Genomic DNA, 17,147 nt, shown 5'->3' with positions numbered 1-17,147 from the left:
GCAAACATTCATACTTTGTGTTTAAACCTCTAAGGTAACTCAACACCAGCCCTCAGAACTCCTTTAACAAAATTCTCCCTGGTTCTAACACTTAAGTATATAAAAGGAAAAAGCTTAAATGCAACATCAAAAGCACGCACAAGTCCCACCTCTGCCTTAGATTCTTCATGTTAAGTCTTTTTGAACCTTATGCAGTTGTTTCATTTTTAGTCTGGCAAAAATCAAGTTGTACTTCGACCTGATAATTCTCCTTTATCCCCTGCACCGTCTTTCAGCAAGAAGAGAGGAATGTGATCAGTTTTCTTCTTTGCAGGCCAATTCCTAATAGAAATCTCAAAAACCTTTTCTTCTGGTTAGAAGAGAAACTCTGCCTATTAACCCTGATGCTGTGCATCCTCTTTCTCCCCTAAATCCGGAGCTTGTAGTAGAGGTAAATTTCTGCACTTTTAATTTTAAAAGTTCCAAGACTACAATACTCTCTGAATTTCCAGCTGCCTTGCTTAATTTTTCCCTCAAATTCTCAGCATTCTCCTCTCTTAAAAGTTAAGAGCATTTCCTATGGACAAGCTTTACACTTCCACCTAAACATCTCATGATAACACTGCGCTCCTTAGACACACGGTATGTTTCTTGTAATTTATTTGGAGCAAAACGTCAGTGGGGTATGAAAAGCAACATTACAATCACACAGACAAGTCCAATAGTAATAAATACCATTTGAGTGAAACATCCTAGAAAATTCTGGGTAGTACAAACTGTCCAGTTAAACAAAGGGCAACTTTTCAAGCTATCATGCAAATTACACATCAGGCCTTTGTGTGCCACAGTATGATGAAAACAAACTCAGAAGCTTTTAAATAGTTAGCTTATTGCCATGTTTTAATCAGTAATGTTAACTAAAGCAAAAAGAAGACTATTCATTCAGCTTCCAGAAAAAAAGCTGGAAATGTGATACAGTTGTTTGATACTCATTTTGGTTTGCTTTCCTATTTTTTTCTGTCCTTTGCCTTATGATCAGAGGACTGTCACATCACTATCAATAACAAATCACATTTCAATTAGTTTCTCCTTTTCCTGTGGGGCAGTAAGCTTGGGGGTGACAACTCAGAACAAATGCTTGCAAAAAGCGTGTGCAAGATTTCCAAGAAAGGAGCAAAGTATTAAGAAAACCCTTCAGCTTAATTTAATAGAGGTCTAAGACAAACCTAACACTCCTCTACATGCTTCACCAATGGCCTCAAAGCACAAAGTCAGAAGCCATGCTCTACTCAGTTCTGCTCAACAAGCATGCTGCTACTGGTGAATGTGTTGCATCTGAGTATCTTAGTATGTATTATAAACAGACACTACAACTTGGAACACTCTTAAATACCGTTGTTTAAAAAACAAAATACTGTTAAAACACCCAAAACGTTATAGACTCACTGTTTCTATACCTTTCTTACAGTGGTCCAGTGAACTAATGTAGGCATACACCTGCACATTCTAAAGCTGGTTTATTTTCTTGCTTTTCAAACTGGTAAATACACAATGAAAAGAAATTGATTAGGCTTGCGAAAAACATTCTGTGGGGAACTGAAGTAGCCTCCATGGTTTGTGTTATCTAAGATCAAGATATCCATGCACTCAAGAAGAGTGCACAAAGGAAAGCTCCACATTGGCAGAGCAATATATTAGGTAATGCAGCTATGATGTTAGATAGAAAAAAAGCAAGGAAGTATTTAAATACCTTTCATTCTTTAACCATGAAGCTACAGACGATCACAGTACCACAGAGAAAAGTATTTGGAAACAATCTAATGTTGCTTTGATCTGGTTAGGAGTGCTTCAACTACCCAAACCAAGACTGCCTAATAACTTACTCAAATCAGGTTAACTTATAGTGCCATAAGATGGTCTCCACCCACACCCAAAATAGTGTCATTACACATACCAACCAACCATGGAAAACTATTACCCAGTGTATTTTGAAAGACAAGGGCTTCTCTAGATGAGAAAAGCATTTGCAGATGTACAGTGTTCAGTTGCCTGGTCGTGGCTGACATCTAGTGGAGCTGGAAGCAGCATCTTCAGTTTCCAGCTTTTAAGTGTTGATGCTTCCAAGGGAGACAGTACTGTCTATTTAGGACACCTCAATTTACAGTATTTATTGCAACAAACTGCAACTGTGACTATTACAGTCAGTCTAAAATAAATAATTTAAAAAATGGAGACAATTTAAAATAATATCATAACTTGGTCCTTTCCAAAACGTGTCATTTTCTCTAAAACACAAGCAGGGTCACTGACAATATTACAAGGCATACACAAAGGGCTGTCAGGACTTGCGTTGCTCTTGTCAAATTTTCAAAAGGCCTTCTATCAACCAAAATATACCAATATTCCTTCCATTTTCACTAAAAATCACATGCTTAAAAGATCAAATAAATATTCCTGGGCTTTCATGAATTGAGGCCTTAGATATGAGCACTGATGTGCCCACAGATCTGTCCTGTTGACTTCTATCATTCAGAAAATACTAACCAAAACAGAAGAAACTTGTTATTAAAGCATATGAACACTCAACCAAAGTTGGAGCAGAGAAATAAATACTATTTATATACTGTGAGCAACAACTTTCTGAAGTCACCTAAGGACTTCTGCTTAATCCCTGTTCCATCCTGGGCACTCTGAACACAAGAACCAGACCCCTCTGCTGACACCTGTTGCAAGTTTTAGTACTCCCTAGATCCTGTACTTCCAAACTGGTAGCTGAGCAGCCAAGGAAAAAGCTAAAGAGCTTCTAAAGACTAATGAGTTGCGATTCTGTATTGCTAGACAGGGGAAAAATAAAACAAAAACTGGCCCATGTAAGGAACCTCGTCAACTTGGTGCATCTGCTGGCCAAAAGGAGATGTTTCCAGAAACGTCTTATTTCTTAACATGTCAAGGCATAAGTTTGAATCACACCCTCTACCCAAACCTCGTGATTAATTCTGGCCAACAGGGAAGTACAGAGTAGAAAAAACCATGTTATTTTTAGATTGCCTTGTGAAGGCCGGGGTGTCAAGAGGCTCTGCTCCTGGAAGGAGTACACTCACCCTTTCCAATTAGGCATTCCCACTGCCTGCTCTTACACTGGCATTGCCTCACAACACAGGCAGCACAGATATGCCACAGGGGGTAGAAACATCCAAACATAGGAACAACTCTGCTTAGCAATCATATAACCTTCAAGAGGTTTAGGGTCTTCATGAAACTTTTCCTACATACTATAAAAACCATGTAGAAAGAAATTAAGGGTATGACTTTTTTTTCTTTTCACAAGTATATGCTGAACAGTGGGTTTTATTATTGTAGACAAAGAAAAGAAAAAAGTTTCAATGATTCTTTTAAGCTCTAGACAAAACTGCTGCTGTTACAAACTAGGAAAGTTTGTCATCCTCTCCTCTAGATGAGCTGGATTTTTCTTACCCTTTTCTTTTCCTCAAAAATGACTGCATCTCCTAAACTGTTGAGATCCCTTTTAAAGGGGCATGACTCCAAGAGGAAGGATGGGAAGTAGGAAATAAATAAAAAAAAATTAAAAAAAAAGCAAAGCTTTTCAGAGTCTCCACTGGGATTCACAAACCATCTCACCCCTGCATGTCTCTCCTTGGACAGTCCAAGTAAAATTATTCTCCTTAGTTTTCACACCCTGATCTGATTTCTCCAACTCAAAAGCGGGGGATATTTTAAACTACAAACTACTCCCATGAAGTCAACACCTGACCCAAATAGACAAATGATCTTGTGTTAAATCACACAGAGAAACACATCTACTATTATTCAAGGGGATATAATCTACTTCAAAGAAAACTGGCTTTACCAGAAGAAAGCCTATCTCATCTACACAACTACTTCCTCAGGAAAAAAAAAATTAACACTGAAGATAAAAATTCTCACATGTAACATGCCACAATTAATTTCTGTAAGCATATGACTTCTTCAGGACCACCTATTCTAGGTAACATCCTGAAATCCTGCAGAGTAAACAAAGTATATTAATTTTCTTCAAATTAAGACTACCCTTTCAGTGAAGGATGGGTGGGGCAGAGGTTTGTTTTTGGTTTGGGTTGTGGTTGTTGGGGTTTGTTTTTTTTAATACAGTATTTCCACCCCATCCTTCCATGATACTCAGTTTCTGGAGGCTCAAACATATGACCAAGCTGCTGCATGCCTACTGACTTACAGTGACTGTTTGCAGATTTAGTCTATGCACTATTAATGCTGGATGTCCCAAGTTTTTCTCCAGTTTAGCTCCAGATCTGGACATCAAAGTTTACTGATATGCTACATGCTTACCCAGTATGACAGCATTCTAGTTAGCTGACCCAGCCAACAAAAGATGCTAGAGGGCTGTTCAGATCCCGATTCATGTTTTCTCAGCTAAAGAGCAGAATCTTAGATTACATACGTTACTCTGATCACATGTAAAGCACACAATTTTAGGTATTCAAGTCCACAGCTACACTCTAGTCTAAAAGTTACTGAGATGCTATTGGAATTTCTTTGCATCATTATCTGCCCTAGTAGCAGAAGGCACTTTCATTTCAAGATACAACTGGTTCCTCTTGTCTTCTTGACCCCCAACTTAAAATATGAGTCAAAGCTTCCTGGTACCTACTATTTACCTTGCTCCTACCACTTCTGGCAGCAAAGATAGGCTCTGGATGTAAAAGTCTTGAAATCATCTAGAAAGCTATTAAATCCCTAATAGCCTTCCTCCTCCTCTTGTCCCCTCTCATTTACCAAAAAAAAAAACCCAAAGAAACACAGACTATTAATACATTTCACAGTATTGTGACTATACTTAATACAAACATACTGCCAGAGTATACTAAAATACAGGTATTTTAGACACACAGAGAACCGGTACAATACTCACATTGACTATCTGAAAGACTTTGAAGAAAACAAGGGAGATCTCTCAAAGAAATATGTATTCTACTTAAAAGATTTAAGGTATGTAAGATAACTTAATCCCTCCCCTGTTTGAATAAGTTAACCTATTACAAAGTATTACTTTAATATTGGATTGTTTCTTTGAATATACTACACAAGTGAAAATTGTGCTCTTCAAAACAGACTGCTTGCCATATTCTTTAAGTACATGAGCAATAACGTTCACAGAATCAAGGAAACTGGAATTAAGAATTAGGACCAATATTGTATCTTCATAAATAAGCTTCTGAGAAGAAACATTATTCCACCTCAGATTTAGAACTTGACTGAAATAGGCAGCAATCTAAATTTTTGCAGCTGGTTTGAAAAAAGGGCAAGCTACTGGACAGTTGGCTAGAAATGCTTCTCCATCCATATGAAGCATTAAGCAATACTTCAACAAAGACTTAACTGCAAAGAGATACACACACAAAGTCAGAATCAACACTGACATCACATTAATTGCTATTGCAGCAACTATGTCCTGAGTTAATCAGACCTGAATGACATTCTCCCACATTTGCAAACAGCAGGGCTGCATTGCCATCAGACATGCAACAGCAGAACACACTCCTAAAAGACTTACGAAGCAGCAGCAGCCAGAGAAGCCATGCCTATATGGATTTCAGAATAAGCTACTGCAGCTTTACTACAAGCACAAAGACTGCTCGGTGCATTTACACCTGCAAGAGCTGTTCCTCTCAACTGTCCTGCAGAGTGTACAATGTAACTGCTCTCTGACATACATACTCGCTAGTAAGATTTCCTTAAACATCTGTGACCTGCAAGGCAGAACTGTTTTTTCCATCACACTCTTCAAAGAAAGCCAGTAAGACAGCATCAGTTACACTTGCAAATTCTATTTATTTTGGCATAAGGAACATGCAAGCTGTTCAAACTAGCAACTTTTAAAAGTAAGCAAGAATAAGAAAGGATCTTCTTTGTTTTCATGCTTACAGAAGTTTTGTGCAAAAGAGAGGGAGTAGTTTCACATATTCTCTCCCAGAACAGAATTCTGGGGTTAGATTAGTGTATTTTTGCAGCACAGCTGAAATGGACAAAATACCCAGCAAACAAAAAACCAACCCAAGCGAGTTTTAGGTTGTTAACATCCAACTGTGTTTGTAAAGAAACTGTGGGCACTTGCAGAACACGGAGAGAAAGTATTGTCAATGCATTCGTGAAAGATGGAGAACTCTGCAGGTGAGAAGACATACAGATGCATGCCACTGACACACACTGATTTTAACAGCCCAGTGACCAAATTCAGAGCCCAGGATCCTTTTGCAATCAGTGAAGAGAGACAGGAACCTTCGAAGGTTGATCCATGAGGCCCCTAGTGATTTCCCAGGGTGACCAGAATATATTGATGTAAAGCAGCATTCAATTGTGTAATCCGAGTGAGTCCCTTGTCACTTATCCTTTCTTTCTGAATGAAGACTGTTCCCTAGTGTAGGCGCCATCAAGCAGAGATCATGAAGTGCCAGGCACACACAAAAAAAAAGAATTCTGAAGTGCTATGCTACTTCATGCAACACCTTCTGATTTCATCTTCTGCACTGCACTGCCACTTTATTAGTCATTTATTCATACAAGGTAGCTTGGCTACCATACCTTTAAAGAACAGGAAAGACATACACATTTACTCTAGAGCATCAGAGTCAGGATGAGACCTTGGCTCAGAACTCAACCTTAAAAGCAGTGATGTAGTTCAGCTTAGGCCTCCAACGTACCACATTTTTAAAGTCATCCTCTGCTTCATCAAATTTTCCTTGCTTCAGCAGTAAGTGTCCTCTCTGTAATCTCGCCTGAAATGAAACATAGTATGATTTCTTTTGATACAAATTGCAATCCAGCAAAGTATGAACACAAGGTTCAGTTTTCTTTCACAGGAAAAAAATTTCATTTTACTACAGCTAACAAGCTGAAACACAGAACACAACACCTGTTCTTATCTTCTCAAACTGACAATGTTCTTATGAGGGCTTTTTGATGGTAAAGGATCACTCTGCACCAGAAATAAGGGGCAAGAAGCAGCCACAGTTTTTATTAGCAGCTGCAACTCATAGAAAGAACTCATTTGAAGAGTTGCACAAACTGAGTGTTAAACTTACACCATTTTCCTGACTGTAACTGCTTATAGATTTTAAGAAATTAGCAGAAACAAACAATAACCATATCCACATATAATTCTTCCACTGAACTTTCAGAATAAAAGCTATGTAAACAAGTTAATGATTTAGAAGAATTTATTATAAGAATGTTTTCATACAACCATGAATTTAACAGTTGCTCCTTCATTCTAAGCTATAAAGGATGTGCCACTGTCCATGGAAAAGGGAGACAAGAGAAGACTCCAGCACCAGTCTCCCAACTAGCGATGCAGTCCCCACACATAGTACACAGAAGTGAGAAAGGGGTAAGTAAATCAGAACTTCCAACAATCCTATAGGAAGGTAGTGAGATTAGGACAGTTCCCGCGGAGAAGAGATGCCTCAAATCAAATACCAATTAAGACAGAAGAAAAACAGAGACATCTGCGCACTCTCTTCCCCCAGCCTCTCTCAGAGGGCATAGCCTTGGTGACTGAAAGAAGTCACAAGCAAGAGAAGGAAAGTGTTTAGCACAAATCCACGAGGAACGTGAACTTAATAAAACTATTAGTTGATAGAGTAACTGATTATAGACTGTCCTCAGCATAGTTGCTAATTCACACACATACACTATTCCTATTATTTTATCCTATTTAAAGCCCGAGTGGTATCATACTTTCTATTTCTATTGAGCAAAGTCTTTTACAGTTTGAAACAGGGTATTTTTTTATACTTGAACAGTTTTCAATTCCAGTAATACTTACTGATGTGAAGTCCTGCTTTAATTCAACCACTTTACTTAAATCACGAATTGCTGCTTTAGATTTGCCCATGGCTAAGTACACTGTGGCTCTTCTGTAATAAGCAATGTAGTTATCAGAGTCTCCCTCTGCAAGTAAACAAACAATGATCAGAATACTATCTCAAGGTAATTGAAACTTTGGGTACAGCGACACTGTAATGACTAAAAATATATTATCTGACTTTTAAGGCACTGGGAAAAATGATGTTTATCAAACATAATATTTGTAACATTATTCAAGCAGTATTTTCTATGCAGTTTGAGTATTTAACAATAAAGATTACAGAAACTATGTAAATGCCAAATAATTAAAGAGTACTGAAGGCGAAATATGTACATGTTTTTCAGCTTTGTACCGGAAAACAGCCACTACATACTAGAGCTTTACCTCCAGCTGCAAGCCTACATTTGAAAACATGCCAATTCGTCGTTCTCCATCCCATCCATCATACAGTATGCAAGCAAATAATCCCAAAATGACCAATGTGTTATTCCAATGTCATCACAGACACATAAACACTCTACATCATCCACTGAAATAGCAGCAACTTCTTTCTTTAAAGTGGGCACCAACATCCCCCTCTCAACAGCAGACAAATGCACGTACATTATAAAAACCTGAAGGCTAAGGCCCACACATTCCATGTTGTCTGCTGGTCAAACTTCCAAGATCCAGAAATTTTAACACTCTCTAGGCTAGTACATATATGTACACCCTTACAGTAAGTAGTCTCTGAAACCAAGAAGAATTTTCTTAATATTCTTCTCTATGCAGTATTTCAAAGAAACAGATGACAGTTACTGTGAGCTCTCAAGCAAAAGAAACTCAGACCATCAAAACAGTGTCTTCTACTGCATGTGGCTAAGTTTTTTACTAAAAAAATTTAAAAATCATCTATTCAGAATTTGTAGACAAGTATATCTGAGAAACAAAACATGTATTTCTCATTCTCACTTCATCTGATGTTAAAGTAGAACTTTAAAATAAATGGAACAAATAGCAATGCCAAAAATCTTATGATCAGTAATCAAGCTTCATAGCTAGCAACCTCCATTACCAAAAGACTAGTTCAGTTCTCACTAGAAAAGGTATCCACACTCTTCCTCTAAAATGCTTTGGCTGTGGAAATGCTAATGTCCATAACTGAAATTTAATAGTAACTCCCATGCTGTATGCCACCTTGTATGCCAGCATTATAGGCATCAAGTAAATTCAAATGTTACTATCTTTAACAAGTATTAAGTCCTACTGCATACAACTTAAACGTGTAGAGTAAGCACAAATCAACAGCTGAAATTAAGGAACTTTATTAATACACAAAAGATGAAAGATACAAAAGAGCTAACCCCAAAACACACATTCCAGCACCAGATAACAATCTTTCTGACAGAGAGTATGGTTTTGCGTCAGCTCCCTTGTAACAGTAGTGAACAGCAATTGACATTTACCCAGAGAGACTGCATAAGCCAGCAACTTAATGAGATTGAATTGAAAATTCTTTCAATGAAGAGAGAGAAAAAGGACAGTAACTTTCTTCTATTTTAGAAGTTTGCGAAAGAGAAAAATAGGCCTGCTGAGGCAAGACAAGGATCTGTAATGATGCAGTACAGGCAAAAAAGGATTAGAGAAATTTCATCTCCCCTCCTCTACAAACACAGTAGGCAAATTGTGCTTAAAATCTTTTCAAAGAAGCAAAATACGAAGAAGAAGGTCTGATAGAAGCTGAGGCAATCAGGCTCAAATCAACGTCCAACTAAGAATCCCATCAAGGTCACAACAAAGCCAGTCACACTGCACTTCTACCAGCTGCTTGAGCACTGCTGGCAAAGCACAGGGTTTCACCCCATGCAGGCACTGCTCATGTCACCTCACACCACTGCTGCCTTTGCACCACCAGCAGCATTCTCATGGCCACAGACTGAACTGGACTTTTCACCAAACCCAAATTAAAGCTTGCCAACTTGCTGAGATCCCACAGGAATGCTTTGGCAGTAACACACAAGGCAAAAGGAGTAACAGACCACCTCTTGGTGGAATGACGAGTTTCCATAGCACAGATAAAAGAGGAAGTTCCTCCCTCCACTCCCTTTTACATAAAGGAACCTGATCTTACAGAAGATATGAACTCTGAATCAGCAGATATTTCACTTACATATCACTATGAGACCAAGGCATGAAAAGTCGCAATAGTATGACTCATTAACGAGTAACACCTTGGTATTATTCTTCTCACAGAGGAAATGATGCACTTATACACACTATAACAGAGTACAACAACTTAAAAAACAAAAAAAAACCCCATGCAATTGAGAAACTGTAGTGTTAATGGACATTGCTCTTGGGTGGGGCTGTCTCCACATTTCAATTAAAGGATTTTAACCTGCAAAGTTGCTTTAAAATTTATAGACATTTAACTCCTCTGTTTGTTGAAAATGCAGAACACCAAAACAAAACCTCACTCACTAGCTGACTGTAAGAGAGGGACAGTTAATATGCTCTTCACTACCAGTTTAGTATCTCAAACCTGTAGCATCAGTTTCACTGAGGTATCACCCATTTCAAGATTTAATAAATAAAAAAAAAAAAGAGACTATTTTAAATGTTGAATTTTTTTATCCACGCTGGATAAATCAACCTTTCAAAGACATACTTCAAAAAAGTTTATAAAGATGAAATCTAATCTTGATGGGATTAGCTACAGGGAATACCTCAAATGATACCACAGTCAAATATAATTGCTTTGATATAGCTGGCTACAGCTAGCTTGCTGAACAGCAATGACTTTGTGGACCTACAGTTTCTTTTATCAAAACCAAAGCATAAATATTCTACTGCATCTCTGCTGGGTCCTGTCCAAACTGCTATATAAAGGTGCCCCAACTTCTGTGACTCATGGAACACAATTTACAAGAAAATGGGTTAATTATGAAGCAAATAGTAGGGGAAAAAAAAAAACCCCACCCAAAGGTATTTCAGCACAAGAGTCGTCTTCCTGAGATACATACCTATAGCCGCATGAAAGTGAGACAAAGCATCTGCTAGCTGTCCAGCAGCCAGTAACTTCTTTCCCATTTCAAGTTGTTTTTCCACTTCTGCATTTATTCCACATTCAGCTCCTTAAAGAAAAACAAAAAGATCAAGGTTCTAAATGACAAGTTTGATTATACTAAATGCATACAGTCATAATACATGTATCACACAGTTCTTGATGTAGAGGCAGAAGTCACATCTTCCTGTACTAAAACAACCTAAGGCCTAACACAAGACACATCTGCCCTGTTCCAAAAAGAAGTCAAAATAAATAAACACTGTAAAGCACCACATTGCAAGGCGGCACCAAACATGCATTTCTATTCCTGTCTATATATTCAGTAACATACCTTTGCACATCAAGCCTTATACATCAATTATAAACACAGTTTGACAAAATACATTTTTAAGTGGGCTTTCAATTTCAAAAGAATCTGGAAAAACACTCCTAATGCACACACAGCAAATATAAAAAGGCTCTAAGTTAAATTTCATTACCCTACTGGTAACTTAGGACTCAATTGAGAGCTGTTAGGTACTTCAGAGATTGGCTTCTGATCTACTGCACTTGTCTCATCTTTATAACTTCCACGGCAAAATGTTTCTTAAGCACATTTATTTTGACATAAATAATTAAAATTCTCACTCCCTTGTCATTTAACCAGTAGTATGAAAATCATACTAAAGTGGTATGCTTTCAAAGTGCCAGTTGTAGTTTAAAGCTAATAAATTGCTGCTGGTCAACCAACAGGGAAAGACTATTGTTGAGAGGAAATGAGCAGCTGTGTGCAAGTACATGCTGTACATCTATTAATTTAGCCACAGAGGTTTTTCATTTGTACTGCTTCTGGCATTCTTCAAATCAGGACAGAATTTCCCTACAACTTAACAGTTTATAACTGTTCAAACTTCCACGCTATAACCAGTTTTCTTTCACTACAAGCATACCCCATGCACAAATTTAAGCAAGGCAATATACAAGGTAAATTACATTGTTTAGAAAACAATGAACTACAATTACTCAGAATCAATTTCTTCCACTTAGGTTTTGTATTGAGCTAATTCAGATAGGCACTGAAAGGTGATTAAATAACAGAGTTTGTAATGAAAGAACAGTAATTTCTGATCACCAGGTCATCAAGATTTTAGAACTAGGACCTCTCAGCACCTGGGATCTTAATTTAATTTTCCTTTCCTATGCAGTAATATAGTTCACAATTCTTTTAATTCCACATTGTAAGAAAATCATTGAGCTGTCTATACCAAAATGAACAAAATGCCCTCTGTATCCACTGGAAACCAAGCTCCACCTGCTAAAAGTTTGACAATAATTCATCAAACTGGGCTGCAATTCAATTTCTTTATAACGATGACAGCAAACAAATTCCTTTAATTACAAAAATTACTATAAAATAAGCTTCACATTTCCAGTCAGTAATTTTTTTAAGTAGATGAAGTTAAAATAGTAATTACTTATCATATAGTCAACTTGGAAATCTTACTAAACTGTGAATTTCAAAATCCATTCTAGGTATGTACAGCTCCGAATAAAATATAAATAGCTCCACTGTAGTGGAAAAGTTTTCTTGACAGTAATTTTTTTTTCACAAGCCGTATTCTACTTCAAGATGGCTTTTATGTGAATGTCCAGCTTTCCAAAAAATGGATGTTCTTTACCATTTTGTTTCTTCTCTAGCTTAAAGCTTTGATCACTGTGTAGTCCAATGTCCTCTAAAATAACAAAGCAAGCATTGGGAAAAAAAAAAACCAAACAACCAAACCAACAACACAACACAACAAAAAACCAACGCAAAACTGGAAAAAACATGACAAATTTCCCTGGCTTTGGAAGTATGTATACTAGCAACAAATCAGGTATCAAACCATAAACAGAATGAAGTATTTAAGGTGAGGTAAAACAAACAAAAAACTCCTAAGCTTCATCCCTTCTGTCTCTCCCCACATATCAATATATGAAATCTTTCAAAACTTGTCAGTTTGAAATGGCATCCTAGAAGTGGGCTGCAAATTACTCTTTGATGAACCTTCCATCCACCTAAATGTGGCATTCAATTTTCAGTCTCATGCATCTGAAGGAGTGTCCTTGTTTCACAGTTTAGTCACATCAGGATAACTTCAAGAATGGATTTTTCACAGTAAGGTGTATCTATACAATTCAGTGTCTTTCATACATATTGTTCAGCACAGTTTTAAAGTTACACAATACTCTAGGCAGGAGAGCCATCTTTTTCCTTGAAAATAATGAAAATAAAGGAAATTAGAAAGGTGACCAGTAGTAGTAAACAAGTAAGTAATAAGAGCAGAAGCAACAAAGATAGAGAAATAAGGCAAGCTGTGAAGGACTGTAGGTTCCCTGCAGAACAAGACTAATTATACCAGACATATTTTAAAACTTGGCTCTGCATGCTGCTGAACATCATGAATTGACGCGGGAACCTCCAGAAGCAGCCTATATAGTCAGGGTAACCCTGATGAAAAGTGACATTCACTGTAACTACTCAGGAACACTAGACTCTGACCTGATAGTTGGGCTATTTATTCATACAGATCTATTGCTTATTCATTTTCTGGCTGTAGGCAAACAATTGCTCTAAATAAACCATGCCACAGTAAACATCTAAAAACCATTAACGTACTCACAGGAGTCTAAGGACCCAAATTCTATGTAACTTTTTTGGGTATCTATTCACTCTCTGGTCTGGGAATGAACACAAGGATTCAATTTTAACCAGAGGAAAAACCAAACCAACCCCACAGAGCTCCTTCCCACAGTCATTAGTGAACTGGATGCCAAAGGCCCAGCACTACAGCTGAAGAAGCTTTGTATGCTCCAGCAAGAAACTATATTTATGCCAGAGATACACAAGTATACTCTCCATTTTTAAAACTTCCAAGTATTTTAATTTGAGTATTATTTCTAAAGCCGGCCTAATTGTTATCTCTTCACCAAGGACCTCAGACAACCACACATAAGAGCCTCAGCTATCAAATAAAGTCAGATATTCTGGATAAATTCAGAGTGTGTAGTCCTAGCACTGGTGCAAGAGTGGAAGAGTCAGAAAAACTAACCAAAACACCCAAACTACTCATAAGTAAGAACTGGTATCAGCCCTGACAACTCGAAGCCAGCCAGAAGGCACGGGAAAGATTAGCAGGTGCAGCTAACCTGTTTTTCCAGTTAAATACACTCACGTCAAAAATTGTAACTTCCTGGTAGGAATTTTGTTTTATTAGAAACACTGGTGCTAATATGTGGGTACTTAAGTATACAAACTTAAACTATATCCTCAAATAACCAATCACATCCACAGTGTAAAAAGCTTAAGAAAGCCCTCCAACTTCAGAATAGTTTCATGAGTTTACATTTGTCTACAGGCTCCTCTTTTTCCCCTGCAGAATTTCCACCAACTTTTTTTTTTTTAAATCTTGTTCCCAAGATGGGTGTCAGGACCATGAAAATAAATAGAATTAGTTCTGTGTACCAGAAACAGAGTTGTTTCAATTACAAAAGAAACATGTATGTCACTAATCTTAATTAGTTATGTGAACTTTTTTTGTTTTTTTAAACACACAAAAACACAATAGAGCTTGATGATTGTCTTGTCACCTGAGTGTCAGATCCTGCTTTGGGAGCATTTTTTTATCAGAATGACCCTATGTTTAGCCTAATAAGTTATACTTGCTGTTACTTTTAAACAGGTTTGGGTTTTGCTTTAATGTGTGATTGCATCTTTGTGAACTGAAATCAAGTAAATATACCCTAAAATAGGAATGTGGCTTTGGTAAGTCCACATGTCCATTAAACCATATACTTGAAATAGGCTGGCAACTCCAAATAAAGAAACCTCATCAGGAACATCACTGCCACAATCTTGGGGGGGGGGGGGGGGGGAAGGAGGAGGAAGTATACTTTGACCACAATTATTATTTTTCCTCTAACACTACCAGAATACACATCCAAAAAGCAATTCCACACCACAGTATGTATTTTTACTCTACACAGCATCTTTGCCACAGTATGTTCCTGTTGCCACTTGGCCAGCTGGAGTATTCGCTAGTTTAGTGCAACTGAATTTCTAATGTCAAGCTCAGGTCAGTCTGAAGTCTACAGACTTTGATTACTGACAGCTTCAGTTCCACTTCACACTGCCACTGCTAGTTACAGAACGTTCCTCAGGTGAAACTCTGACTACATGTGCAACCGTATAACCAAGATACAAATTTAACAGGAGCCTGTGAATACAAGTTTGGTCATACAGGTGTTGCTGACAGTGTACTCTGAAAGTAAACACACCACACAAAGTGCAGATAAACTTCTCTGCTGAACTTCAAATACTAACGGTGAGGAAAAAAAACCGACTAAAAAAACCCCCACCAGAACAAAACAAAAACAAATGCAACACAACTGTCAAAAGCCTTAGTGAATTTGAAGGTTTGGCACTAATAATGTCTGTGGCTGAAGAAGACCACTGAAAAAGCCTTTAAAATCGGGAACCGCACAGAATTCATACAGAAGTGAGGAACTCCAAGGCCAGTACAGAACTGGCCAATGCCGTCACACAGGTGCACTGGAGGATGCCACCACATTTTCAAGACTTCACAGCAGCTGGCACCCTATCAGAAGGCCAGGGAAAACTAAGCACACACCAAGCCACCTCCAACAGCACCGCCAGGAATTCAGGTAAAACCAAACAGGTTACAAGCGGCGACGGTGCCCTCATTACGCACGTTTCGCAACAGCCTCAATGAGGCGGCGGCTCCTAGCCCCTTCACACCCTTGCCAGAAATACTGCCCCGCTCAGGCCGTCCGGCGGGAGCTGCCCCGCCGCCATGGCGCTGGCGGCACCGGGGCCTCCCCCCGACCCGGCCCGGCCGGCTCAGGCCGCCGGCTCCCCGCGGGCAGGCCGCAGCCCCGCCGGCTGCGCTCCGCTCTCCACTGGCACCTCGGCCCGGCCACGCCGGCTGCCCCACGGCCCAGGCGGCCACCCCAACACCCTCAGCGGCGCGACCGCCGACGAGAGCACGGCAGGAGGGAGGACGGCCAGGCACCGACTCGCCCTGGTCAGGCACCGCTGCGGGCCCGACGGCAGCCCCCGCCTCAGGCTCACTCGCCTCACACCCCGACTGGCCGAGGAGCACCGCGGCCACCGCCACCGCCCCCACACACCCCCGAGCCGGCCCGCAGCCCGCCGCGCCCCCCTCACCAACCCCACGCACGGCCCCAACAGCACGGCACCCCCTGGAGGGGCGGGCACACCCGCCGGCCCTCACCCTGGTACTGCAGGTCGAAAAGCACGAGCAGTAAGGGCAGCGCGGAGCCCAGGCGGCCGGCGGAGGCCGCGGGAGACACCATCGCCGCCGCCCCCCCGACGCCTGCGGCGACAGTGGCAGCGCCCCGGGCCAACGGCTCCAACTTCTCCGGGGTGGGTCGTGGGCGCCCCTGATTGGCCACGCCGCGCGCGCCCGCCCCTCGCGCTGGCCGAACACCGCCCTGAGCGGCGGGGGGGCGGGGCGGGGCAGGGCAGGGCGGGGCGCGCTCCGCGCCTGCGCGCCGCGGGGTCGGTCCGGGGCCGCTACTGCGCCTGCGCGCATGGGCGGGGTCCCGCTGCCGCGCGTGCGCAGGCAGGCGGAGCGCGCTTCCCTGACGGGAAATGGCGGCGCGGGCTGGCGACCCGGGTCGGGCGCTGGGCTCCAGGCCTCCAGCGGGTGGGGAAACCCGGCGTGTGCTCGTCTGCCGCCGCGTTTTATGTCGCGTCTCCTTGCCAGCCCCTCCTCCAGCGCCCGGGCTTCTCCTGAGGCCACGAGGGCTTCGTTCCAGGCCTGGGTTCAGCCTGTGTGAGGGGGCTGTGCAGGGAGTGGCAGGCCTGGGGAAGGACGGGGGCCGAAAGGGCTGGCGGCGGGGCTTATGCGCTTAACACTCCTGATGTGAAGGGCCACCTCTTGGGGTGTGATGTTGCTGTTATCCTTCATTTTTCGAAGACAGTATATCTGGAATGCCCAAATTGTAGAAAAATGGGGCAGTAGCCACGAGTAAGTTGATACTGGTTATTCACTGCTGGGTCTGACCTAGCCAGCGAGCAGGGGAAGGCAAGTACTATTGCGAACTGTGCCCAGTTGTCCCCAGGACATTGTCCTGTTTTCCACTGAGAGCAAAGGCAACATAGTCAGTGTGGCCTTAACCATGTGCAGACTTCCAGGCATGACAAGTATAAAGGAATTTACCAGCCTGCAGAAAAAC

At 40.7% G+C, this 17,147-nt stretch overlaps 1 protein-coding gene across 1 annotated transcript in view; it reads right to left on the bottom strand.

Annotated features, from left to right (window-relative positions):
• The window catches only part of DNAJC3 (DnaJ heat shock protein family (Hsp40) member C3), a 31,219-nt gene extending 14,867 nt beyond the window's left edge, over window positions 1–16,352 (bottom strand). The window contains exons 1-4 of the mRNA XM_055701815.1: window positions 16,181–16,352; window positions 10,864–10,974; window positions 7,820–7,944; window positions 6,696–6,770 (exon numbers count right to left, since the gene is read on the bottom strand). Coding sequence (XP_055557790.1) covers window positions 6,696–6,770; window positions 7,820–7,944; window positions 10,864–10,974; window positions 16,181–16,262 — 393 coding nt within the window. The 5' untranslated portion in view covers window positions 16,263–16,352. The remainder of the gene's footprint in view (window positions 1–6,695; window positions 6,771–7,819; window positions 7,945–10,863; window positions 10,975–16,180) is intronic.
• Between the last annotated feature and the right edge of the window lie 795 nt (window positions 16,353–17,147).

The sequence above is a fragment of the Falco cherrug genome, chromosome 2, assembly GCF_023634085.1.
Source record: "Falco cherrug isolate bFalChe1 chromosome 2, bFalChe1.pri, whole genome shotgun sequence".
In the NCBI taxonomy this organism is placed as follows: Eukaryota; Metazoa; Chordata; class Aves; order Falconiformes; family Falconidae; genus Falco; species Falco cherrug.
This window is presented reverse-complemented; position numbering and strand designations above follow the sequence as displayed.